At 37.7% G+C, this 24,631-nt stretch overlaps 2 protein-coding genes across 4 annotated transcripts in view; one reads left to right on the top strand and one right to left on the bottom strand.

Moving 5' to 3' along the window:
• Nucleotides 1-960, bottom strand: part of LOC128627749 (uncharacterized) — a 60,266-nt gene extending 59,306 nt beyond the window's left edge. The window contains exon 1 of one of the 2 annotated variants that reach the window (XR_008392045.1): nt 614-695. Coding sequence is in view for 1 of the 2 variants with exons in the window: in XM_053667244.1 (XP_053523219.1) it covers nt 614-960 (347 nt within the window). In the remaining variant the exon portion in view is untranslated. Of the gene's footprint in view, nt 1-613 lie in introns of both variants that reach the window. The other variant, XM_053667244.1, reaches the window with a different exon arrangement.
• Nucleotides 961-1,100: 140 nt separating this feature from the next.
• On the top strand, nt 1,101-23,288 carry DIPK2A (divergent protein kinase domain 2A). 2 transcript variants are annotated; one of them, XM_037153406.2, is made up of 3 exons: nt 1,101-1,757; nt 16,469-16,772; nt 20,464-23,288. In XM_037153406.2, exons 1-3 carry the CDS (start codon nt 1,101-1,103, stop codon nt 20,793-20,795), a joined length of 1,293 nt encoding a protein of 430 aa, XP_037009301.1. In that variant the 3' UTR covers nt 20,796-23,288. The 2 variants fall into 2 exon arrangements, with proteins under 2 accessions (XP_037009301.1, XP_037009302.1); XM_037153407.2 differs by lacking the exon at nt 1,101-1,757 and adding an exon at nt 1,838-2,030.
• The last annotated feature ends 1,343 nt before the right edge of the window (nt 23,289-24,631 follow it).

Raw genomic sequence — 24,631 nt, 5'->3', positions numbered from 1 at the left:
ACTTTTCCGCGTTCACTTTGGAACATTTAAGATGCATCCAAAGACGAAGTCCCCAACCAACTCTACAATTGAAGCATTTCACGTTTTCTCCGGAGGCCAGTCCCCCACGCAGAGGCACGCGGGCCCGGGAATGCGAGCTCCCCCTTGACTCACCGCCCCCTACCCTGCCCCAAGCGCGCGCCCCAAACACAGAAGGCCGGGGAGGGGAAAGACGTCCCGCCCACCCCGCCTCGCCCAACGCGCGCCAGCGGAGAGAAGGGGGTTCCAGTAGGTTTCCGCAATTCATTTCTTTTTGCCTCCTTCTGAGGACAGTTTCCATTATGGGAAAAGTCAGGCTCCAGCAAACCTTAACAGTTCTAAAAGACTATTATTTAAACTCCTGTCACCACTAGAGCTCGCGAGTTTATCCCCACTTCAAAGCTCGAGCTCCGCCCCCACGGAGACGCCCCCAAAGCCACCCCCGCGAGTCCGCGCTTACGCTTTACGGGCGGCGCGCGACGCGCTCGTCCGCCCCGCTTGCCCCGCCCCCGGCTCCCGCCCCACTCTGGAAAGCCAGCGCTAACGAACTGGAGCGTTCGGCGGTAGGCGCGCGTGGTCGCCTCATCCATCCTACCTCCCATTATTGTTGCTACTTTTCTGGGTGAGACTCTGCAGCTCCTCTTCCCCTGCCGTGAGTCCCTCCTTTCTTCTCCTTGGGACCCGGCGCGCGCCGCGGGCTGCCGCCTCCGCAGCTCTCACGCCCCGAGCGTGCAGTGCGCTTGCGCGCCCGCGGCTTTCGTGTCCCCGCGCGCCCTCCCCCTCTCGCTCATCTATAACTTGGCTGGCTCCGAAGAGGCGCCGCGGGAGTCGGAGGGCGGGGAGCTTAGAGGAGGGAGCTTGAGAGTTGTGGAGGCTAGTGACTGGAAGAAGTCGCAGTCTGCTTCGGTCTGCTCCTTCCCGCTCTCGGTCTGGCTTACACATCTACTCCGCCTCGTACCCCAGCCCTCGCCCTTGGTCCTTCTCCCGTCCGGGGCCTCTGCGGGTAGCTCTCCGGGTTTCGGCGCGGCGGGGGCGCCCCGGGGGTGCCCTCGCCCTCCGGGTGCAGACGGGCAGCGGGCGGGATGTGGCGCCTGGTGCCCCCTAAGCTGGGCCGCCTGTCCCGCTCGCTGAAACTGGCGGCACTGGGCAGCCTGTTGGTGCTGATGGTGCTGCACTCGCCGTCGCTGCTCGCCTCCTGGCAGCGCAACGAGCTGGCCGACCGGCGCTTCCTGCAGCTCAATAAGTGCCCGGCGTGCTTTGGTACGAGCTGGTGCCGCCGCTTTCTCAACGGGCAGGTGGTGTTCGAGGCGTGGGGCCGCCTGCGCCTGCTGGACTTTCTTAACGTGAAGAACGTCTATTTCGCGCAGTACGGCGAGCCCCGCGAGGGCGGCCGCCGGCGCGTGGTGCTCAAGCGCCTGGGCTCGCAGCGCGAGCTGGCGCAGCTCGACCAGAGCATCTGTAAGCGGGCCACCGGCCGGCCGCGCTGTGACCTGCTCCAGGCCATGCCTCGCACCGAGTTCGCGCGCCTTAACGGCGACGTGCGGCTGCTCACGCCAGAAGCAGTGGAGGGCTGGTCGGACCTGGTGCACTGCCCCTCGCAGCGCCTGCTCGACCGTCTGGTACGCCGCTACGCCGAGACCAAGGACTCGGGCAGCTTTCTGCTCCGCAATCTTAAGGACTCGGAGCGCATGCAGCTGCTGCTGACCCTGGCCTTCAACCCCGAGCCGCTGGTGCTACAGGTAGGTACCGAATCCGGGCCGGGCGGCCTGCGGGAGGGGCCGCCCTGGGAGCGGGAGCCGGGAGAGGCGGCTCCTCAGGCGCTCCTTCCCCAGTTTAGACCCGGCCCACTTGGGCCAGGTTGCAGGTGTGGGAAAGGGCCGGCGCTGGGGTCCCCTGGGCGCTGTATGGGATTGCGGAGGGCGACCCGGAGGGTGCAATCCGTTCCTGTCACCTAGACGCGTCGCGTCAAGGACTTGATAGTGGATCCTTCAACGCCAGAGGGAGCGCGTCTGGTATGCTTCCAAAATGTCTTTCCTACGAGTTTTCTTCTGTTCTCCTCCTTGCCTTTCTGCTTTTATCCTCCCAGGGTTGCATTTCCACGGCGCAGTCTGTTCACGAGTCCTTGGACATCTTTTAGTTCTTTTCAAGTGTTTCTTTACTGCGTTTGCTCTCCCCTTTAGTAACATGCATTGCTAGGGTAACTTCAGTCCCACAGTTGGTCTTTGTCTTATTCAGCTCATTTACCTGGCAGATCCTTGGAAGAGCTAATCTGGGGGCAAGCTGGGGAAGCTAAGGGGGCCGGTGGTCGGGGCGGGGTTAATAATAATCTTTGCTTTGGGTGGGATTTAAGGGGAGGGACAAGTTAAGGCTCGGTTCCACTTGGCGGCCAAAAAGGTTAAAGCCAAGACGGACATTTTCATCCTGCTCCTGTGACCTGCCCTAGTCGTCTGGTATTTGGCTGCAGAAAAAACCTGAAATATTATGCCAGGGCTAGAAATGGGAAGGAAGTTTTCACCTTTCCTTTAGTTGAATTACTGGCACTCTCTTTCTTTTGAAAACAAACATACCTTTTAGGGGAGTAGTTTGAGTTCTTTTTACTGGTGACAGCCAAAAAGCAAACAAAACTTAAAAAAAAACAACCCAAAACAAAAATCTCTGTTCACCTTTGGAGTAGTTACTGAGTTTCTACACACTCCCACCCGGCTTTAGCGCGATGTCCTTGGACAGTGATTACAACTGTGGGGGTGTGATCCCTCCTGCTAACCGCAGGGAAAGTTACTTGCTCTTTTTCCATACCAGATTTTTTGTTGTATTTTCAGTACAAGGGGAAAAACACTATTTAAAATCAATCACAAGTAATTTTGATATAATTTATGCTTTTTCTGCAATGTTAAGAATGTCACTGATGGCTGGAGAGTTTGTACAGGGTTGAATAAATTAGTAGTGTGCCATGTTCATTTATGTTGTTTTCTTTTCTCAAGCTCCGATACCAGCTTAGCTGAGAGAAACCAGTTTCGTTTGAATAGTTCAGCCAAATAATTTTAACACAATATAAATATTTAGCCTTAAACAAAACTTTTAGTGTAGATCTTGGTAAGTTTGAAGGTGTGCTAGAATGTAGTATGTGGTAGGTCAGATACAAAGTACATTATTGTATATTAAAACCCTGCTCTTTTTAACAGTGAAATGGTTAAATGTCCATTGAAGAAATTTATTTGGTAGTTTTAAAACTAGTCAGCTGCAAAAGTTTAAGGCTGTATTTATGATATGTACACTTGACAATTTTTTAAACAATTTAAGCTGCATTTTTTTCTTTGAGAAATAGATGGTTATGTTAGCAAGGTGGTCCATGGAGAAAACTTAAGTATTGTAGTATGCTGTGTAGATTAGCCTCTCAAATTTGCTGGGATTCATAAATTTAGTAAGGATCTATAGTAACAGTAAATACATGTTTTCTGTACTTTATAATAGTGGCTGACTATTGGAAAGATTTTAATCAGGTAATAACTCAGTATTGAGGTATAAGAAACATTTAATATTAAAACTAATATTTTAAGAACATCATGAGTTATGTATGTAGTTCTTTCTAAACATATGGCATTTGAATATGAAAAACTTTGGTATTTGATTTACACTAAGGTAAACCTGCTTTATTTGGGAAGGTTTTCTATTTTTCAAAGTTTGAAGTTGTCTTGGAATATTCAATTTACTTCACAGTTGAGATAGCCAGGTGCTTATATCTTGTTTTCTGATCAACTCTCCCCTCAAAATAACTGTTTCTTTTTCTATTTTCATCTTTAATGGTAAACAACTCTTTTTAAAAATCAGTTATATTCTTGTAGTTTAAACTTAGTGATACAATTGCTCTGAACGAGGGGGTATCCATAGATGGGTTGTAGGTAGGAGAGTTTTTAGTATGTGAAGAAATATATCTATCAGCGTTGTTGACTGGCATTTGTAAATGCATTTTTAATTTATGCAACCCAGTTCTGTACATACTCTGTGAAATATAAAGTGTACTCTTTATTATCAGTTATATTGTTATTCTTTAACTTAATTAACAAGAAGGTAGAATAAGAAGACTCTATTTTTAAATAAGCCATCTTTGTAGAGCTGTTACTTTCTTTACAGAACCACTTCATCTTTGGTAAAAACTAGTGACTTAAGAAATGTGGACAGTTATTACTTGAGGTGTGTCGATGGTATAAAACCACTAAAATGAATCTCAAAATTCTGTGATGAAGTACAGAGATTGTTGTGCATTAAGTGAAATCATGATGTTAATTGCTTTTTGTTATCTAGGCAAATGTATGCAATTTAAAAATTTATACTGGTTTCCATAAAACTGTTAATAGCTGTTTATGTTAGTTTTGGAATATTAATTGATAATAGAAAAACTCACCAGATTTGGCTATTTGTATGTATATTTTGGTTCATGTATTTTTAAAAATGTTTTTGTAAGGGTATAAGTGTGTATTTTACAGTTTAAAGAGAAATTCAGTTTTTCCTGGGAGAGGGAGCTACTTACTGAATTTTTGGCATTTGGTGACAGACTATCTTACATTGTCTAAAAATTAATTACTTTGGAAAAAAAGCCTTTTGAGCTGATGTTGCCAAACTCTTAACAAAAAGTCCCAGTGTAGTAAACATGTTTCCAAAATAAACATTTAAACATCTTTTTCGATAAGGTACCAGTGAAAGAATTGAAAAAGAATATATGAATTTAACCATAAACTTGCCTATTCTGATTGTAAGAAACAGTAACAAATTGAAGTTTCTATTATGCCCGGAAAGGACATTTGAAAGGTGTTAAATGTCTATAAGGGATATTATAAACATACTTATGGTTATATAGATTTATAACATAGAATTTCCATTTGAAATTGTATGAAAGTATAACTCCCTCTCCATTGTTGGATAGTTTTACTATCACACAGCAACTTCTCCAGCTCCGAGGAAGGGTGTGGTGTTACAGAATTATTTCCTAAAAAATTTCTGTAAACATCAAGCCACAGGATAATGCTAGTACCTTTATCTTCTATTTTGATACCTTCTTTTCATCCTCAAGTTTTTACTTTACCAAGAAGTATATTTTAATTACAAGTATGTCATAATACTGTGCAAAAAATTGGAGAGAAGGACATTGTTGGTTTTATATTGTGCAATAGCATTCCTGGAATATTCAGAAGTGGAGGTGTTGGCAGGATGGCAACATGTTTTCTGTTATTGTATTGTTACATTTTCTACCAGTATATTTGTACTTACCTGTTCTTGAACTTACAGAAGTTGTGTGTGTGGGAGAAAAATGTCAGATTTCCTGAAGTCTGGACTGTATCTCTTGACTTAATCACCTGGAGATAGTGAAGATGTTTTGTTTACAGAAACAAAGAAGCTCCTGGTTGTTTAGGAAGGTGGAGTTGGGAATTTGTTTTACTCTTACATTTTGTAGAACTTTATTTGCCTTAAGTTTCTGAATCCTGATTTTAATAGGACTTCGTTACTTTTTATAGTATGTAACTATCATTATTTAAGCTATTCATTTTAAGCTTTCATTTTAATTCCTGTAAATGCCATGATATATTGAAAACACTTTATATAGTGCCTGATGTCTAGTAAGTACTCAATAAATGTTAGACATTAAATAAAGTAAAAAGTAACTTTAATGCATTTGGTCATCTGTTTTGAAACTTCTTTGGGTATGGATCACCTTAAAAACAGTTACAATTCCTGCTCTCAACCATATCTGTACTTACATTGATTTAGTTATAATCCTGTATTATATAAGATGAATTTTTACAGGAAACTTTGTTGTTTTTATACTTAAAAATCATTTCTGCAGGAGAAGAACATATTTTTAGGTGTACTGCCTATGCTGTAGTTTTTGAAGTAAACAAAATATTATGGCCATTTAGCTAATCGTAGGTTGATAGACTATTTTCCTGGGTCATTTTAGTTATTTGTAAAATGAGACTGTTGGTTTAGATTCTTTCCTTTTGAACTCCAAGGTCCCATGACTCTCAAACTCTTGATTTGAGAAATAATTATTTTTCTACTTCTCTTCTGAGCTTGACTTTAATTTGTGGGTTTCAGCTCTTCTAAAAGGGGGTTGGAGGTGTTGGGACTTGGTCCCCACTAACGGTATAGGTTGGAGGACATAATAGATAACCTTACTTCACAGTGGTCTCTCCACCCCTAAATTTTTACACACATAAAATCAGATTAAAACAAAACATTGGAAACTGCTGTTGTAGGAAATATGTATGAAAAAAATTATATGGAGGTAAAGGTAGCCAAGAATCTTGTAGAGCTACATAGAATTCAGAAAGGATGTTCTAGATTTCTTTTCAAGCTTAGGGAGCTGCGTACTTCTCTCCACCTGACTGCTGCTTGTAGTGACTGCATTCCCAGATTTAGCTTCAGAGATGGTTCTTTCTGACTAGGTTATTCTGAGCAGAGCACTTTTATCCAGTAAATTCATAAGCCTAAGTCTAGAGGGTTTTCGTCGTTGTTGTTGTTTATCTTTAGCAGAGGTTTCATTGGCACTTGAATGTCCTTCATGAAAAAGCATACCAAAAAAAATAAAGTAAGTCTGTGTACCTCAGATCCAAAAAAGAAGGAGACTTGTATTGGAAAGATCATAGAAATAGGCAGTAACCCTTAGGAAAAGCCTCACTTCCACATCAGTGGAGTAGAATCATTTGACACCCTGGCCTACTTTCTAGATTAATCCATATCTTTTGACCATGATTAACTCTGAGGTTCTTTCTGTACTTTTGTCTAATCTTTGAACTCTTTGTTTTCATGCTTCCACTGCATGGGTCAGCACAGGTTCCTCAAGCATGTTGAGGGGTCAAATAGAAAGCTTAAGGTTTGGGGATCTGCTTTCTGGACATGGGTGTTCAGTTTCTCGGGGGAAACTTCAGACTGGTTTTTATTCTCTGTTTTGTTGGCTTTTGGCTTATGGTCTCTGGCTTACTTCCGGTATTGCCATCATTGCCAAGTTGACTCCTCACAGAATGCTGACATTTTTTCTTTTGTCCCTTTTCATTCATGTGTACATTAAGCTAATGGGGCCTTAAAGTACAAGCCCTATGTGTTTTCCTGCACATACAGTGAACTTCAGCATATAACTGTAAAATGTCTTAAGATTGTAAATTACTAAGGTAAGATGAGGGTGGTTATGTATTCATCTTGGTCATAGACCCTGAAAGGCTTTAGTTATGTAACCAATTTGTATGCCTTTTGTAAAAACAGATTCTTGACAGAAGTTATCTGTGAAATAGCTAGAAGCTCTTTGGGCTCAATAGTCCTGGACTTAGAGTCAGAAGAGCTGAAGTCTATTTGAAGAACAAATAGACTGATCTAAGGTGTTTGGATTGGAAAGATCTTTCTAGGCAGCAAGGAGCCTGCTGTGTAGGAGATAAGTAAATTATTGTAATCGATATCATGTAGTAAGTACTACAAACAAGACGTACATTCTATTAGGTAACTTATTTAGGGAGTGATACCTGGGTTTGTCTTCATAGCAGGGGATACTAGGGGAGATTTCATGGAGGATTTGAGCTCTGAAAGACAAATGGGATTTTGCCCATAGATGGGAGAGGACGAGCAGTGGTGGCAGTACTGAGGGGCATTCTGCACTACCGTACAGTTATTAGGTGGCATCGAGCAAGTCACTTAATGTTTAAGAGCCAGAGATTTTTGATCAGTAAAATTGGAATGTTAACATTTATCCAACAGGATTGTTTTAAAGACTATAGAAAACAGGATTACTTACATAACATATATAAAATATCTTTCATTGTAAAGTTTTTTTTAAACAAAACATTATTATTACTTTGTAAATTACCTTATTTTATTTTTAGATAGCTATAGTAGTTGAAAAGTTTTTTAGTACATGATGTTGATATTTCTCTTAGACATATGTAAATTTTATTCTTACTTTAACCAACATTCAGATGTCACCCCCTTTATGTGTACACACATGATAAATACCTTTATGGCTTCTGCTTCAAGCCATAGTTTCTTTGGAATCGTAATTAAAAGGGGGTTAGGGATTTGTTCCATGTGAAGTACAATGAATAAAATGAATATTGTAGGAAACAGGGTTTAGATAAGGACCCATAGCACAAAGCAAATAGTTTAATTTTGTCTGTAAATCATATTATGGTTTAATAATTGTACTTAGTGCACTGATGAATGATTTTTAAAATAGAGGTTTAGCTTGGGACATTTATAGGCATTCCTGAGACAGATTGTTAACAGATTTGTTACCCGAGGTAGGTATGCCGCTGCAGGGTCTTCATATTTTGCCTTTCTAGTGCTCATTGGAGTTCTGACTCTGAAGTGAGGGGACCTGGCAGGAACTGTGTGCTACTGCCCAGTAGTGCCTGGAGCTGATCTGTACGCCCTTGGGATACAGTAAAGTTGACAGGACAAGGCACAGGTTGTACAACTATTGCTTTCTGGGGCATTAGGTGTGGACAGCAAACAAATAAAGAACAAGGTGATTTCAAATTTACATTCTATAAAAAGAACAGAGCAGACTCCTGTGATGGAGAATTGGATTGGGAACAGAATACTTGAAATTGGATGGTCAGGAAGAATGTTACATTTTAGTTGAGGTGTGAATGATGAGAAAAAAAATCGGTGGTGCAAAATTCTGAGGGCAGAGGGTTTTTAGGCAAGAGATGCTGCAAATGAAGAGGCCTCCATGCAGGATCAAGCATGGGAATTGGGAAATACGGTAGAATATAGGATCACAGAGAAAGTAGTCAAGGACCGTATCCTCTATAGCCTTATAACCATACATAGTGAATTTAGGATTTTATTTTCAGAGCAATATGAAACACCAGAAGTGTTTTTAACTGGGTCAGGTTTGTAGAAAATGGGTTTTAAGCAGTTAGAGAACTAGTTTAAGGGAGAGAGCTTGGTGGTTTGGATTAAGATGGTTGCAGTGGGGTTTGTGAAAAATGGTCAGAGCTAGTATATTTTGGAGAAATAGCTGACAACTGACTGAAGTTTTAAGGTATGAGGGAAAGAGAAAGATAAAGGCTATCTCCTGGGTTTTCAGTCTGAGCAACTACTGACTAAGGAGTCCTCTTTGTCATGAAGGAGCCCAGAGAAGGAATGGCTTTAGAATACAGGGACTGCAAGAGTTTTGTTTTGGCTGTTTTAAATTTAAGGCAATAGTAGGAATACAAATGTAAAACTGGGCACCAGGTATTTTGACAGAGAGAGATACTGTGCTAGTAGCAGATATTTTGCTAGATTCTACTGAAGCACCATTGTTAATCCAGTCTTGTTTTAAAGGAGCCAGAGATGTTAGTATTGGCAGGCTGTTAAAAGATACCAGATATTGACTAAAGAAAGTAAGTTAGCATTCTTAGGTTATTGGGCCAAAAGAAGCTTATTGGTTTTCAAATTTTTGTTTTATTGGGAATGTATTTGACTGTTGGGTTTGTAGGTATATTTCAATTTAGAATTGTGGATCACAATTGCCGGTTGTCAGAGTAAGTAGGGAACAGTCAATTGAGATAAGTACATTTATGCATATCTGAAATTTGTGGCTAAGTGGTTTTTTTTTTTTTTTTGGTGGGAAAAGCGTTTTGAAGCTCTTTGCTGTAACTGATGATTTATTTCTATTAAACTTAGGTAGCTTTTTTGTTGTTGATGTGTTTTGACATTAGTTTCCAGTTTCAGATATAGTTCTTGGATATGACATTTAGTGAAATAATACAACCTTACTATTTTCAAAGCATTGCTTAATGTTTTTGGAATCTATGTGGGTAGAAAATGACATTCAGAAAATCATTTAATGAAATAAATGGAACCTATCTTATGACTTGAAAGTCTTGAGATTGAATCTCCAGTATTTGTAATGGATTTTGGTAGTATAAGTTAAAAAACTAAGGTCTTGGGAGTAATTTCAACAAAAATTAGGGAACCATTAAATTATCCCAGTAATTTTACTCTATTCCCTCTCCAGACAGTTCACAAAGCTGTGAACACATTAGTCTGTCACCAGTGCAGTTGACTAATCTCTGTGAACAGCTGTTATAACATGCATTACTACAGTGGAATTTTGTTAAAATTTGAGCTTTTACAAATAATTTTTAAACTTAAATGAAGCCTTTATGCATTTCTGTGCTTTTGATAACATTTGCTATGTAGAAGTGTTCTCAAGTTTAAATTTGTTTGTGCACACACTCAGAGAAATGCCAGTTCTGTTGAAAATCTGTAATCAGATCTTAGAGTATGTTTTCATTATTGATAGATTTCTTTTTAAGTCAGTTTCTTTTTTACTAGAAATTTCCTTTTTAAAAGAAAAAACAGTTTTGTAACATATTTCGTCCTTAGGCACATTGCAAAGTTATGTTCCTTTTAATGGTATGTTGTAATGTAATAAATGACTATAAAATAGTTTATATTTTTTGTATGGAAGGAATTATGGTCTTTGAAATTTAGTATGCAAATCCTACTTTTGGTCATGTAAGGAGGAAAAAAGTAATGGAACACAAGCACATTAGAGTTGACCTCATTTACATGCCATTCATTGTAAGTAATTAAGTGAATAAAGCCCAGAGGTAACGTTTTATGTATTTTTACTCATACATTCCATGTCTCCTCTTTTCATGACTCTGTTCTGACAGAATAAAATGACCTGGTAGAGCAATTTCTGTTGATCAAAAAGTATTATGCTACTTTAAAAACTTGATATTAGTTAATTCTAATATGTAAGATATTGCTGAAAGTTAAAGCTTTGACATGTATTGGGTTGGTCAAAAAGTTTTAGTTTTTTTCTGTACCATGGCTCTAGTAGTGCTTAGTTGTCTTGAACTTCATTTGAAACGATTCTGTTAGATTGTATTGCGGCAGCTCTCATATCAGGGTGCTTTTAAAAAACTTACCAAATTGGTGAGTTTTTGTGCCATTTTAATATTGAAGATGGAAAATAACATTTTCAGCATATTATGCTTTATTATTTCAAGAAAGATAAAAAGGCAACGGAAATGCAAAAAAAGATTTGTGCTGTGTATGAAGAATATGCTGTGACTGATCAGATGTGTCAAAGGGGTTTAGAAGTTTTTGGTACTATTGAAATTTTGGCCAAATAATTCTATGCTGTTGGGCTGTCTTATGCATTGGAAGATGTTTAGCAGCACCTCTGGCCTCTACTCACTAGAAGCCAATAGTGGGAGACAGCCGACATACTCAAATATCCAAATCAATATAGAATTGGTGAAAGTGAAAAATGTGTCTTTTATTTTACAGAAAAAACTAAATGGACCTTTTGGCCAGCCCAGTGTTTGGGTTTTTTATAGCATGTAGGCCATGTTGAGGAGTTTGTGTTTTATTCTGTTAAGTCTCAGCATCATGTGATCCCTACCTCCTTCTCCAGACTCGATTACTGTACCTCAAGCCATTTGCTCCTCATGCTTTGGCCTTCCACCCCATCTCTGTGCCCCTCCGCCGATTCTGAGAAGACAGTTTCTGGCTGTAACATGTGTGTAGAAAATTCTTACTATCCCACCCTCAGTCTGTGTAATACACTTATCCTGTAGATCTCAAGCTATGTAGCACCTCCTTAGACGGGTTGCCCTTTACCACACAATCTAATAAGTAGACTCTACTCTGTCTTGATCTATTCCTTTTCTGTAATTTGTAACAAATTCCATCATTTATAATTTATGTGTGTTGAATAATAATCCTCCCACCTCAGGCTAAAAGAGCTTCCTGAGAATATGGAGTGTATATTATTTTCAGCTGTTTACTTAGCATTTCATGGTGGGGTTAGGCTAGACCTAGGATTTTTTAATTCACATTGTTTTCATGCCACAGCAGCTCTCTCACTGCTTTATACTTCAGCTCCTTACAGTAGTCAGTGAAATGTGGGTTAATTTACAGCCCCTTATAGGCAGTTCCAGATTTAAAAACCTGTAGAAAATAGGTTTTGTGAAAATTTTTTTAAATGTGAAAACACATGAAGTAGTTCATGTGTTTTATTCCACTTGGGATGAATGCACTTGCATTCTTTTTGCAGCATAATGTTTTTTTTGTGTGTGTGTGAGGTGCTGCCCCAGACCAGACCACTGGAGGCATTGTAATGTAAATGTGAAATATATACACTGTTTCCTTTCCAAAATCTGAAAACTTCTGAAACAGGAGGATTCTGGACTGAGGGATTGGATTAACCTGACTTTGCCTGTATTACTTGTATAAGTTTAGGCGAATCACTTCAGTTGTGCTGATAAGATTGAACTAGATTTACAACTCAGGTACCTTCCAACTCTAGAATTAGATTTCACATCCTCTTTATTGATCACATAAATGTGATACTTGATTTTTGATCAGTAGATAGATAATAGGTTACTTCAGCATTGACAATTTACTTTGTGTTGCTTGCTTACTCAATGAATAACAAATTACAGTGCTGTATTTATGTGTATACAAGTTACCAAGTTTTAAATTTTGTATTTTTAGTACTTGTGGATGCCCTATATATTTCTCAGAACACTGAGCATTTTTAAAGTCTGGTGACCAATTTATATATTCCACTGTAAACTAGAAACTGCTAGAGGACAGTGAAGGTGTATTTCTAATTTAGTGGTTCTTGGCTATATTTGGAAGGAATTCATTATTTATATATAACTTTCAGATAGGTGATAAAGTCAGCACATCTCTTGATAAATATCTGGACTTCTTATTCAGCAGATTTAATTAAGAAGTATTGAAATGTTTCTGTGTAAGCGATTTTTATAAAGTAGTATTAAATCTACAAATAATATTTCATGCATTTTTTTCTTTGTTCCTTGTATTGCCCTGATAAATAGGTTGGTACAGGTGTTATTCCAGTTTTATAGAGGAAGATACAAAGTTTTGACTTTGCCAGAGTCACACAGCTAGTGAGATGCAGAGGTGAAGGTCGACCTTACAAGCTAGGTTTTTATTTTTAACTTGATTATTCTACTATATACTATATTGTTTTATAAATACAGAATTTTATATTAGACACCATAAGGAATATAAAATAATTTAAATTTTGTTATCTTGGTAGTAGACATGTCATCTCACCTTCATTTTATTTTCTCTCAAAACAAAAGATGATCATAGTAGTTCTGTTTATTTGTTACTTGAAATCTGGTTTTTAAGCTACTGTTAATGCATATGATATGTTATTAGTATTATTTGAGTTTAACAATATCCAAGAAGTAACTTACAGTTTTCTGTTAAAAATAAGTAAAAAATACCTAGACATGATGATTCATCTTCCAAATTCTTATTTTGTAAATTAACAGTGAATACATTTAATATTTTGTTAAGTCTTAGCAGTTAACTATGTTTGGCTAATACTTAAATACCCATTTTTAATATTTACTTCGATAGTAATACTCAACAGATGTATTATTGTATTTTAGAGTAATAGAACTTTTGTGCAGTTATACAATCTGAAATTAATATTTAGTTTTAAAAACTTTACATCTTATCTTTATGACATACATTCAAACAGGATGAAAAACCCTGAACAATTACTTGTAGTGCTTGTAATCCAGTTATAATTTAAATCATTATTTGTTTAAAAACTCCTTCCTAACAGGAAAGTATGTGTACATATTTTTTCAATTATAAATAGCTCATTAAAATATACACATTTTATTTCTCATTACCTTAAACTATGTGCCTGTTGTTCTAGGCAATTTGAAAATTTGATCTTAGGATTTGGTTCAAAATCTGAGAAATGTGGACTGCAGCGTCAGCTTATTCTAGCTACTGTATTTTGTGTGTTGTGGGAGTCTGGGAGTCAGGAAGTGAGAAGTCATGTTTCTTGGTGTTCGATATACTTAAGAAATCCATGCCATCACATCTTAAAATGTTGTCTCACAAACTACTTGACTAATTTTGATTCTAAGCCCAAATTGTTTTAAATACAATTATAATTATGTTGGCTTCCATTGAGCATTTTTTTGTACTACATGAAAGTGTTCAAAAAAATTCTGTTGTTATCAGTGAAATCTGACGATTTTGGTTATACAATAAAAAATTCTTGTCATATGGGCAGGCGGTATAAATGAATTCATTAAAGTTTTTCTAAAAGATGTAGGTATCAAACTATAGGAAAGAATTGTAGTGCTCTTCTTAAAACAAGGCCCAGCAGGATGTCCGTTAGCGTTGTCAGGAATCACTACACGGCTGTGAAGTTGCTCAGTGTGACATTTAGTCATATATTTTATCCTCTTCAGTGTGGGGCTTGGGTAATGAAGTGGATATTTGACTGTCGTTTGCCAGTTGGAAAGGCTCCAAAAACAAGGGGACATTTGTACATGTGCAGATGTTGGCAGGGTTCCCTTTTCTCCTGTTGTCAAAGACCATTTTATTTTCACAAAGATATGTTTGTGTCTGTTTTACAATATGGCATATGAATAACACACCAGAATTGTATGGAGGAGTATTTTGTTTTACTTCTGCATGTTAAAACTATATAATCTCACACACTTACTTATTTTTAGTGATTTTACTTTTTATGCCAATAACTTTATAAATTAATACTTCTGGGAAACAGTTAACACTTTTGTAAACATTTTGTCTGACAAAATTTCCAAGGTCTTTTAACTAATTTAAGTTGGGAAGAAGAGTTAAAAACATGTGGTTAGCAAACAGTTCTTACACTTCACATTGGAGAGGAGTCAATCTGTCACTTTTCCCAATGCCCAAAAGAAAGAAAACATTCTCAGATATAAGATTAAAAATATGCCTTTTCCTAATTGCTAAAGAATTAGTAAATATTTTCTCTGACTAAAATTGAATCAATTCACTTACTATAGTTCAAGATTCATGCTATCATATCTAAATTTTTTATTTATATGATTAGTGTTTTATCACAAAACTGAAGATAAAAATAAAATGTTATGTGTACAAACAAGTAGTTATTGTGAATTGACAGAATGGGAAGAAAGAAAATGTGAAAATAGGCAATTATTTGGATACGGGTGAGTTTTAGAAATCTTTTTGTTTTAAAAGTTGATAAACATTTTAATGTAAGACTATTGAGTTTTGTCAAATTTATGAAAGCTCAGGCTACAATTGATGCTACTCGTTTTTCCTGAGGGGTCCAAGAAGACAATGAGGGCTCGTCATCTCCAGCTCTCCGAACATATGTGGATTGTTTGATATTTAGCAGTAGAAGTAGGCTACATGTCTACTCTGTGATGCTTTCCTGTGCTTCTCCTGCAGTATTTGAATAAACGTCATGCTCTCAGTTTCCTTTTTCCAATTTAAGAAAGGTGCTCTGCTAAAGGAAAATACCTCAGATAAAGCCTTTCGTTTTATTTAACCTGAAAACAACTTGTTCATGGTCATGGGAGATTGTTGCTTTAGAATGTTAGTCCTCCTGGTGGTTATAAAATCTCTCTGAAAACTTTGAGATAGGAGAATAAATAATTCTGAAGTTGGGCTAAAGGTGAACAGAAAATGTGGTGTCCTACAGCCAGAGATACTTGGAGTGGAGGTTGGGTTCATTGGATGTCAGATTGCCCTTCACCAGCTGTTGAGGGCAGGGTAAAAAGCACTACATTTGCCAGAATCTTCCTCTGAATTCTACTTCTAGGGCCTGCACCACTTCTTAGTAACTAACACTAATTATATTCACAATTATTTGTCTGATACCTGTTTCCTACTAAAGGTTTTATTTTAGAGACTGTTTAGTTCGCTCTTATTGCCAGTGTTACACCAGCGCCTGGTGCCTGGTAAATGCAGCTGAATAATAGGCCTGCCTTGCTCTCCATTCAGAAGAAAGGATTGCTTGAGTGTACTTAACACAAACCAGAAGGCTAAAGGAAAGCATTAATACTTTTATTTTTATTTGTTTATTTATTTAAAATTTTAATTGTTGTTAAAGTACAGTTTTCTGCTTTTTACTCCCATTTCCACTCCCCACCCCTCTTGTTTTTGTCCATGTGTCCTTTATATTTGTTCCTCCTGTAAACCCTTCTCCTTTTTCCCTGAAATTCCCTCCCCTCTGGTCACTGTCAGCCTGTTCTGTGTCTTTGGTTATATTTTGCTTGTTTCTTTTGTTGATTAGGTTCCTGTTAAAGATGAGATCATATGGTATTTGTCTTTTACCACCTGGCATATTTTGCTTAGGATAGGAAAGCATTAATACTTTTAGATTTGGTAATAAGTGAGTATCTTTTGTTTTGTTGGTTGGTCAGTTTGGTTCTGAGATTTTAAGAAGCAGTACTTATTCTATTTTAGCTTTATCAGGTAAAGTTACCTATTTATTTTTCTCAGATCTATAGTAATGGTATGAATTAGAAAAGAAACAAGTTTCTGTTGAACTAGTAACTATAACAAGAAAATCCAAGTTTATGCAATCTCTACTGAGAGTATTTGGGGATAGACCTACGCTATCTTCATTAGCATCTCTTACAATATTAAGATCATTCTTTTGTAGAGTTTTCCATCTGATGAAGGTTGGCCATTTGCAAAGTACCTTGGAGCTTGTGGAAGAATGGTGGCTGTAAATTATGTTGGAGAAGAACTGTGGAGCTACTTTAATGCACCATGGGAGAAACGAGTTGACCTCGCTTGGCAATTAATGGAAATAGCAGAGCAACTTACAAACAATGACTTTGAATTTGCACTCTACCTCCTGGATGTCAGCTTTGACAATTTTGCAGTTGGTCCTAGAGATGGGAAGGTAATCATTGTGGATGCTGAAAATGTTTTGGTTGCTGACAAAAGGCTAATTAGACAAAGTAAGTATATAACTTTTAGGTTTGTTTTGTATGCCTTTTTTTCTCTATGTCAAAATGATGTTTACATTTGTATGAAGCAAATCTGTAATTTTCACTCTAGTTGGCAACCTTGCATCTTTCTTTGTTTTATTTGATCAGTATCAGTAAATAAATACTGATTTATTATGCATTCATTCTTAATCATGGTTTCTTCATATTTAGTAAAATATCCTTTTGGTTCATTGAGACTCAGAGGAGTGTGTATATATGCATGTTTTCATTTTTGTTTTACATGGCCCACTGTCTTCTGTGGGTTAGGAGTCTAATGCAGAATTAAGTTTTATATACAGGTTACAGACTACCAGAAAGATTGTGCTGTCCTATGGGGTCCCTTTGTGTAGTGTAGGTGATTCCTGGTGCTGCAAATCTCTAACCTGGTTTGACAGTGTTACATCTTACCCAAAACCTTGCTCCCCACTTACTTGTGAGCTCCTCACAGTGTAGGTGGGCAGAATGTCTGAAGTGTTTTTAAAATTAAATGCCTTAGGAATTTTAAAGCATTGCAAAGCCTATAATTCTATAACTATATTACTTAGTAAAAAGAAACTGAAGTTGTTGCTCTTTGGTGAGAGTGTTGTATCTTTAATTCCCTCCCCTCCCTTCGTATGAGGCACTTTCCATCAGCAGAGACTAAAGTTTGTGGCACCTGGGGAACGCCTTGAATGTAACAGCAGTAGATTAAGTGGACTCTGTTTGCTTGGTCCTGTTAAATACTTGGTTTTCTCAGTGCCTTGTTCTGGTTCCACACTCACCAGACTGCTTTCTCGTTATATCTGACTGCCCTGCAGGGCCTCCTATGGGGCGGACACTGTGCAGGAGTGCTGGACCTCTTCCTTCATGTGTGCGGGTGGCAGCAGCGTGTGCACCAAGCTTTTCTTTCTTAAAATGCACAATTCATTGGTTTCTATTATATTCCCAGAATTCTGCCAGCTTGCCTAAGCTGTTAAAATATGCATTCAGTCCAGTGTTTGTAAATTGATTTTTGTAGTTTTTTTGATGTGGACATTCCGGAATACATCTTACAATCTTACACCAATGAATTCCTGAGTTGGAATGAATACAACCTGTAGCTTCGGTATTCTTGCATTTCACACAAAGAACATTGCTGCAGGTTTTTGTTAGCACTGCTCAGTTCTTCTCAAATGGCTCTTGGTAGGGCTAACTAGCCACTTTGCAAAAGGCCACATCTGTTTTTTCACCCTCTTTTCCGAACTCTTTCTAGTAAATGACCTTATTTTCTTTCACAGGGAATGTGGGTTTTGATGGGGCATCTCCATCAGTGTCGTCCTTGCCTTTAACTTCTACACCAGTGAAAACAGTACACATTCATCCCTCTTCTTCATACGTAGGGCAGCCTGTGTCCAACCCTGTTTCATAGGTTTTCTTGAACTCCCACCTTCCTCCCTACAATCCATTCCTCTTACCTTCCATGTGCAGGCTTGTCCGAGACTCTTTCCTGCTTTCCCCTGCTTTTCCCCTGTGTTTAAGAGTATTGCTTACATGGTTTTCTGTACTTCCTGGGCTTCCATTCATCCCTCAGCCATTAAAACCTGGCTCAGAAGTCTGCATTACCATTAGCAACCACTGAATTGGCCAATTCCTGAAGTCACTGGTTAGTAACAACTTCCTGAAATTATTTATTACCTTGGCTTTCCTCAGTTTTAGTAGTTCCTTTTTAAAAAAAAAAACATTAATCTTATTTCCCCTTTGCTCAGAGCTTTTAATGACTTCCTACTGTTCTTCAGTAAAATTTAGACTCCTCCCAGAGCATGATCTGTGTGACTCACCCTAATGGGCTTCTTTTTAAAATGTCCCTCTGTCCATTTTTGCCCTCAGTGTCTCAGCTGTAGTGGCCTTAAAGATTTCTGGAATGAACCTTTCCACTTTTGGGCTTTCCATGTGCAGTTAGTTTCCTTTGTCTAAAATGCCTCCTCCCCCTTCCATATGCTTCTAGGTGCTAGTCCTTCAAGGCCTAGTTCCACTCTCAGACCTGACCACTGTATCTAACAGTAAAAAGGGTGTTTCTTTCATAAATCTCTCCACTGTTTCCTTCATAGTGTTTCCCACAATTTATGATAGATAATGTTTATTTATTTACTTGCTTAGTTCCTTTTTCACTTACTAGATTGTAGGGCGGCGAGGATAGGGACAGTGCATACTAATCTGTTGTGTTTACCATTAGACACCCTTGCCTGTTGTAGAGTAGGCATTCAGATAACTACTTGCCCAATGAATTTCTTTCACTAACCTCTCCTCTGACAAACCCTTAAGGTTTAAGGTTCTGCCTTCAGTCTTTTTTTTTCCTTTGCTTTCAACATGCTTTCTAACACAATCAGGTCATTCTCTTGGGTCCATCAAGGCTTTTATGCTGATGCATTCTAAATATATGTACTGTATTTCTGAATTCAATCATAAGTTTGGAGTTTGTTTCTAGTTGCATATATTATATGTTCATTTGAATACCTCATAGCCACTTTACTTATAAAATGTTAACACTATTATGTTAATAGTGTCTACCTTGTCATCTAATTAGAACCTTAAACTTTATTTATAAACTTACCTATTTTTGTCACAGATGTTTCTACAATCTGGATTTTTTTACCTCTTCTATTAAAACTTTATTATTTGATTTTTTAGTTTACTTTTAGAGAGAGGTGAAGAGAGGAATAAAGAGAGAAACATCGATGTGCAAGAGATCATATTGATAGGTTGCCTCTCCCATGTCCCTGCCTGGGGACCTGGCCCCAAACCCAGGCATGGGTCCTGAGTGGGAATCAAACCGGCAGCCTCTCCGTTTGCAGGCCGGTACTCAGTTCACTGAGCCACACCAGCCAGGGCTGGACTTCTTTAATTGCTGTCACTGTGTTAGTCCTCCAGTCTTCAGCGTAGAATTATCTTTCTATAAAACAAATCATGATCACGACCACACAAGATACATTGTATTTCTCTAGTCTCTTCTGGACCTCCTCCCCGAGTACCTGTCATGCACTCTAGCCACAGTGAACTCACTCTTTCCTGAACTAGCTGGACCAGTCCCTTAAGTCCATGCCTTTGCACATACCGAATCGGAGGCCTAGAGTGATGTTTTTCCTTTTTGGCTTGCTTATCTTGTAAGGCGGCCTTCAGCAACCTGAGGCAGAAGTAGCACTTCCTCTGTGTTCCTGTGCCCTACTACTACTGCGTGACACTTTATACAGATGGAAGGTTTCCCTGTCCCTAGGGTGTCCAACCCAGGGCGTCCAACCCATGGCCTGCAGGCTGCGTGCAGCCCAGGATGGCTATAAATGAGGCCCAGCACAACATTGTAAATTTACTTAAAACCTTCTTTTTGCTCATCAGTTTTCAATAGTGTTTGTATATTTAATGTGTGGCCCAAGACAACTCTTCTTCTTCCAGCGCGGCCCAGAGACCCCAAAAGTTTGGACATACTACTGAACCCTTCAGTAGTAGGGACCTCATCTGATCCTTCTGCCCGGAGCTTGTGTGCTCACAGTAAATCTTGTATCAATATATAAATTAATATATTTAAATGTTTAAAGTCAAAATACAATTTTAAGAACAAATACTACTACGTTAGTGAATTGTTATATTTTGGGAAGCAGTAAAAACTGTTAAAATGTATTTTTCTCTTTCTGCTTTTTTTCTTTCACAGATAAACCCGAAAATTGGGATGTGTGGTATGAAAGCAAATTTGATGACTGTGATAAGGAAGCTTGCTTATCATTTTCAAAAGAAATTCTTTGTGCTCGTGCCACTGTGGACCACAATTATTATGCTGTTTGTCAGAACCTCTTATCCAGACATGCCACGTGGCGTGGCACTTCTGGAGGGCTCCTTCATGACCCACCAAATGAAATTGCCAAAGACGGCCGACTGGAGGCCTTGTTGGACGAGTGTGCTAACCCAAAGAAGCGCTACGGCAGGTTCCAGGCTGCTAAGGAACTGCGTGAATACCTAGCACAACTAAGTAACAATGTGAGGTAGTCTATGGTGAACTTTCCTCCCTTAAATAGCACTGGCTAATACTAAACCAACAAAAACTGTCTAGAAAAAGGAAATTTGGAAGTAATACATTTGGAGGATGATAAATGTGCACTGATAGATCTTATATTACATCCATCAAAAATAAGACATTATTTCAGAAATCATATGAATCTTCTGCAAATAAGTTTGCTCTTACACTTCGGAGACTTGAGCTTTCTTTGACTGCTTTGCCCCCTTGAATGCCTGAGTGCATTAAAAAATATCGTTAAGCTATTGGAAATGAATCTGATAGTTACATTGGCTTGTGTATCAAAGGGTACTTGGTACTTGACTTAGTTGCCATTACTATCATGATTTTGTGAATCTCTTACATTTTCTTTGAATGTCAAGTTAGATTGGCCTGTTTTATAGGTCACTTTTTCCTTCCAATGTATAGTTTTTGTTTTTTCATTTTTATGTTTTGTATTCAGTCTTACGTATTCAGGTTACTGTAGGTGTTCATTTAAATTTGGGCTAGTTTTCATTCAGTGCTATGCGGTTCATACTAACTTAGGCAGGATTCCCAGGTTTACTGTGTTTTTCCAGAAAGCTGAATGTTATGTAAATACTTTCCTTCCCACTTTCTGTGGTTTCACCATTGCATGAGGTCATTTAAGGTTATTTAACAGTTACATCACTCTATGCCAGTAATTACAAGTATACACTAAACATGAGGTTGGCATATGTTGCAAAATGTCATTTAGTCCTTTAAAGGCTTTAATAAGAGTATATTATTAACTTTCACATTGATGTTAATTTTGAGAGGAAAAAAAACCCAGTATTTTTAAAATGCTAACTCTAGTCCAAGATAGTAATGCAAATGCCAAAGAAATATTAGACCTAGTCCTATGGTTAGAATTTAAAATTGGTCACTTACTCATTCTTATTATCCCACTTCCAATATTTTCTCCGTCATTATTAAATTGAAATCTCCCTGGTTATTTTATGTTCAAAAGGTAAGCTACCGCTTGTCAGTACAGATAACTTAAAGATATTCTACCTGTCATTCATCAGTAGATTTGACAAAGATTAACGTGGTAGTCATCATCTGAGTTTGATCGGGCCTCATAAATTTTGATTGATGAACTAGTAATTTTTACTGTAAGCAGACAGTTTAGCTAGTGTGCCAAACTTGGTCTTCACTACCTAATTGTTAAACATCAGACATCAAAATATAAATATGTGGGTAAAAATTAACAAATGTGAAATTCGTGGGCTATTTTAAAAGTTACAATTTATATATGTTGACTATCGCTGACAGTGATATTTTTCTGTTTGAAATCATTAATTTTGTTTATGGAAAAGTTTGGTGTAGTATGCAGTATTTAGTTCTAGACTGACCTTATTCTTAATCAGAAAGTGATTAAAATATGCACAACCAAAGCCAGGTTTTTCTTCTGTTTTTCATTCATTCAGCGACTATTTATTAAACATCAACTCTGCCAGGCGTATTAATAGCTCTTACACACTGAACATGACATGGTTAACTTACTTTACAATAATTATCAAATACTTTAATGTAGGTATATCTTAAGTTGAAATAGCATTCATTAAGCTAAGATGATTTCATGTTATTTTATTATTATGATGGAAATTCTATTTGTACCATCTGTAACTGGGTTGCTATAAAAAAGAGCAGGATGTTATTAATAAAGGTAATCCCAGTTTAAAACTGGATGAAGGGTAAGATCTCTTCATTATAAAATAGATTGCAGTATGTTAACTTTTATACATCAGTATGTTGCATATTATCAACTAGCCCTCAAACACTTAAGTGCTAGGAATTTTACTATGCTTTTTACAACTTTGAGGGAGTTAGGTAAAATTTCTTGTCAGACATTCAAGCCTCTTAGTCAAAGCTTCAGACAAAATACACATTTTCAAAACGGAGCACCTTTTATATTTGATAAAGTGTTCATTACAAACCTTAGAATGCTGACCACAGAGGGGTTGCTTCTCTGTGGTCTAGCAAACATCTTTTTGAAAGTGACTGATCGCAGGAGAGGAAATGAGAAAACAGCGCCGGTGGTGACTGCCACTTCAGGTGGTTTTTAAAACTGCCATTCCCCTCCCGCTCCCCCAGATTATGTGGAATTTCTTTTCTTTGGAAAAAGGTTGAGAAGATGCTAGAAGAATTAGGAATTTCAAATTACAGGGAAAAAATGTGTATGTGAAAAGCAATAAATATTTTGTTCACTTTGCTATCGAGATACTCACTATCAGATATTTATTATACAGCAGCAATTTATATTTTTAATCATTGCCCATTAATAGATGCAGTAAAATATTTTTGAATCAGACATTTGGGGTTTGTATGTGCATTAAAAGTTGTCTTTTGTACTGTAAGTTACTGTTTAATTTGAATATTTTATCAGAACTGTCTCCCTGTGCCTTTACAACATAAAGTTGTTTCTGCAACTTTAATGCTCTTAATAAAGCATACTTTAAGAATCACACTTGTCAGACTATCTCTTAACTTCAAATATCTAAAATGTTTCTTGAGTGAAAGGTGAGGTTATATAGATAAGTCATTTGTTTTCTCTTGCATTTATTTTGACATAATTTTCAGAAGCTATCTGGTCATGAGCTGGACTTTGTGTTTTATTTTTCTGTAATCATGACATTTTTAACTTTCACTACTGAAATGGTAATAAACTTTATTATAGAATTATTTAAATGTATACAAAAGAGCAATATAAGGAACAGTAAGTAGTATAACCGTGGTTAATACTAACTTCAAAACATGTGGTCTTACTTGTTTGGATACTCCAACCTACTTGCTTCCAGCTTATTTTGAAAAAAATCTGGAGATATTTAATTCAAGTGTTTTACACATTACACATTTTCTTCTTCAACAAAACCACAATATTATTTCATATCTAAAAAATTAATAATAATACCTCAGTATTACTAACAGCTCAAAATCCAACTGCAAGGGTTCTGAATCACTGGCTCTATATCAGGAGTAATTTGATTATCAATAAGCATAATAACAAAAATGGATTGTAACACATTAAATATGTAAATTATACATTCAAAGTGATAACAACAGAAAATAAACCAATTTTGACATATTTGGAAGGCTATTGAGAAGTTATTCTGAAAACTGATTAACTTGGAGAGAAAGAAGCATTTGTCCTGCCTTACCCGAGGTAATTGAGGGGGAAAGAATCTATAGACTATGTAGAATTATTCCAGTTAATAAATGCAAGAGTGTTGTTAGAGTGTATGTTCCTGAATAATTGACAGGAGCTTAGGCGATGATTATGAATGGCTGCAAAAACTATTAATGGAAAAGCTGATGAGGAATTTTGTATGAATGGATCAGGATGTCAAGACCTGGATTCGCTGCTCTGTCTTCATGATGTTCCACTCTTCTGTGCCTCGCACTATTTTCCGAGACTTGCTTTAAAGGGTGTGTTTTCAGGTGTCTTGTCAACAATTCTAAAATTCAACCTTTTATCGCCTTTTTTAAATCAGTGCCTACATGTTTATAGTAATACCGTGGGTTGAGTTTCTTTGATTTTTCTCACTGTTATTGGGACATACATGCACATTTTGTGCTTTTTTAATGTAATGGTTTTAAAGTATAACTTAATTTGCATACACTTTGGCGGAAAAGAATAAAGTAAAAAATTTATAGGCAAAAGATTTGGTCTTAGAAACTAATTAATGATATTGCTACCTTCTAAGATGTGATGAAGTTTTTAAGACATTTGCTGTTGTGAAAGATATAAATAGAAATCTGAAACACTTAACGCTCATCGTTTCCCAGGGTAAAATAATGTTTCTTGGAT

This window comes from Artibeus jamaicensis, unplaced genomic scaffold (genome assembly GCF_021234435.1).
Source record: "Artibeus jamaicensis isolate MK-2021 breed Jamaican fruit bat unplaced genomic scaffold, CSHL_Jam_final contig_466, whole genome shotgun sequence".
Lineage (NCBI taxonomy): Eukaryota > Metazoa > Chordata > Mammalia > Chiroptera > Phyllostomidae > Artibeus > Artibeus jamaicensis.
This window is presented reverse-complemented; position numbering and strand designations above follow the sequence as displayed.